The sequence below is a fragment of the Octopus bimaculoides genome, chromosome 13 (assembly GCF_001194135.2).
Source record: "Octopus bimaculoides isolate UCB-OBI-ISO-001 chromosome 13, ASM119413v2, whole genome shotgun sequence".
In the NCBI taxonomy this organism is placed as follows: domain Eukaryota; kingdom Metazoa; phylum Mollusca; class Cephalopoda; order Octopoda; family Octopodidae; genus Octopus; species Octopus bimaculoides.
Window position 1 is genome coordinate 65,054,972 of NC_068993.1, and position 1,929 is coordinate 65,056,900.

The 1,929-nt window shown below is 38.0% G+C and overlaps 1 protein-coding gene across 6 annotated transcripts in view; it reads left to right on the forward strand.

The window, feature by feature from the left end:
• LOC106880624 (calpain-15) overlaps positions 1 to 1,929 on the forward strand; it is a 75,319-nt gene that overhangs the window by 67,054 nt on the left and 6,336 nt on the right. For 5 of the 6 annotated variants that reach the window (XR_008265413.1, XM_014930653.2, XM_014930657.2 and 2 more), the window contains one exon: positions 1,311 to 1,494. The exons of the other annotated variant lie outside the window; for it this stretch is intronic. Coding sequence is in view for 4 of the 5 variants with exons in the window: in XM_014930653.2 (XP_014786139.1) it covers positions 1,311 to 1,455 (145 nt within the window). In the remaining variant the exon portion in view is untranslated. The remainder of the gene's footprint in view (positions 1 to 1,310; positions 1,495 to 1,929) is intronic. 6 annotated transcript variants of the gene reach the window in all.

The following is a 1,929-nucleotide window of genomic DNA, read 5'->3' on the forward strand; positions in this document are numbered from 1 at the left end:
CGGGGGTCACCAGTATAGGAAAGTTGGTTATACATCATTAGATGTATACCTGACCTTCCTATATAAAATTAAAGAATATATAACGGAACGCTGAACTCCAGACTATCAACTTAAACAACACTTTATTTAGGTGGTAAACATATACATCTTTAGTTCTTGCTGTTACAGCTTCTGTTGTGTGTGAGCATAGTTGTTGGGACGTGGGTATGTAGTTGCAAGCGAGCTGTCGAGTGTAAGTCCGAAAGATGTAGAGAGACAGCTTATCACGTCCATGCTCATGGTCGGCCAACCGTAAAAGAGATAGAATTAAGCGGGAACGCTTGGCTGTTTAATTCCACGCATGCGTGAGACTACGCATGCGCATGGCGTTACTACAAGCCTTTTGCTTAAAAATATTACATAACACCCAAGATTTATCAAGAATCCCAGTCCTGCCTTTGTGGTGGACTTCAAACAAAACTCAATCATTTGTATGAACAGTAAGGCCTTTGTCTACACTCAGCAAGCACATATGAAGATAAGAGGAAATACAAACTCTGTCTGTCTGTCTCTCTCTCTCTCTCTCTCACACACACACACACACACACACACACACACACACACACACACACACACACACACACACACACACACACACCAAAAATTGACAAGCTTCTTTCAGTTTCTGTCTTCAAATTGCACTCACATGGTATTGCTTGACCCCTATGGTTGTATTAAAGGATACAAGCCAATAGTGTACATGCTGCAAGGCCCTAACCACATGGCTTTGAAGTGAACTTCTTAACCATACTGTGTTGCCATAAAAAATTTGGACAATCTTTTTAATGATATCTAGAATGACTATTATCTAATGTTTTTTATACATTTTAAATATAGTAGAAATTAACTGCTATTTTCATCATGCTGAGTGACTGTTGAGTGTACTAATTACTATATTTGTTTCTACTGTCCCACTTTTTGTGCACGTGGTCATTCAAAGAGTTATTTTATGTTTGTCTCTTCTCTCTTTTGCCATTCTCTCTCTCTTTCGCTCACAGAGAGAGAGAATTTAATCTTAGAGGCAAAAAGACTCTGCATATACCTTTTCTGTTTTTTGGAAAAAGTGTCAGACAAAGCATTTTTAATTTATGTGTGAGTGAGAGACTGTGCATTGTGAGGTGAACAACACTAAGACAGTTGATAGCCCTCACTTGCAATGGCCTCTTCGCATTCTTGAGATTGAAATATTATTATTGCTTAAGATAACCCTGAGACTAGGGTCATGTTGTAATATTTACCAGCCTCTATATATAATTATATTTCTTTTTCAGACAAGTTATAATGATTTTCACACAGAGAGAAAATGCCTACTACCGTATAAGTTACAATACAAAAGCTGATTTTAAGGCTAACTGTGTTAATTATCCTCCATTGGGCCTACAAGTTAAAGCTCTGCACTCACCACGCCCTATATAAAAATGAAAAATAACGGCAGCAACAAGACTTCAACTGTTGGTGAGTTAGCTGAAAGTTAAAATATATTCAGATATTCATTAGTTCAACTGGCACTATCATGCTATTAGCTGTCAGAAGTGAAAGTGCTCACTGCTAGTGAAGTATCTGCCTGTCTGCCTGCATGCCTGTTGCTGGCCTGTCGATTCTTTGGCTACTGACAGCTAATACCATGACTGGGTGGAGCGAGCTATATGTCTGTCTGTCTGTCTCTCTCTCTCTCTATCTATCTATCTATTACTCGAAAGTTATTGGAACAAATTTGACACCTATATCCATGCGTTTGAAAACACAACACAGAGTATAAGGGTACTACTAAAGCAGAGTGGTCCCGAACGCGCAGTCGCGCGTCCACCTTATTAGAAAACACAAATTTAATATAAAAACATATTTCCTGAAATTGCAAATTATTTAAAATATAAAAATATAATTTTCAAC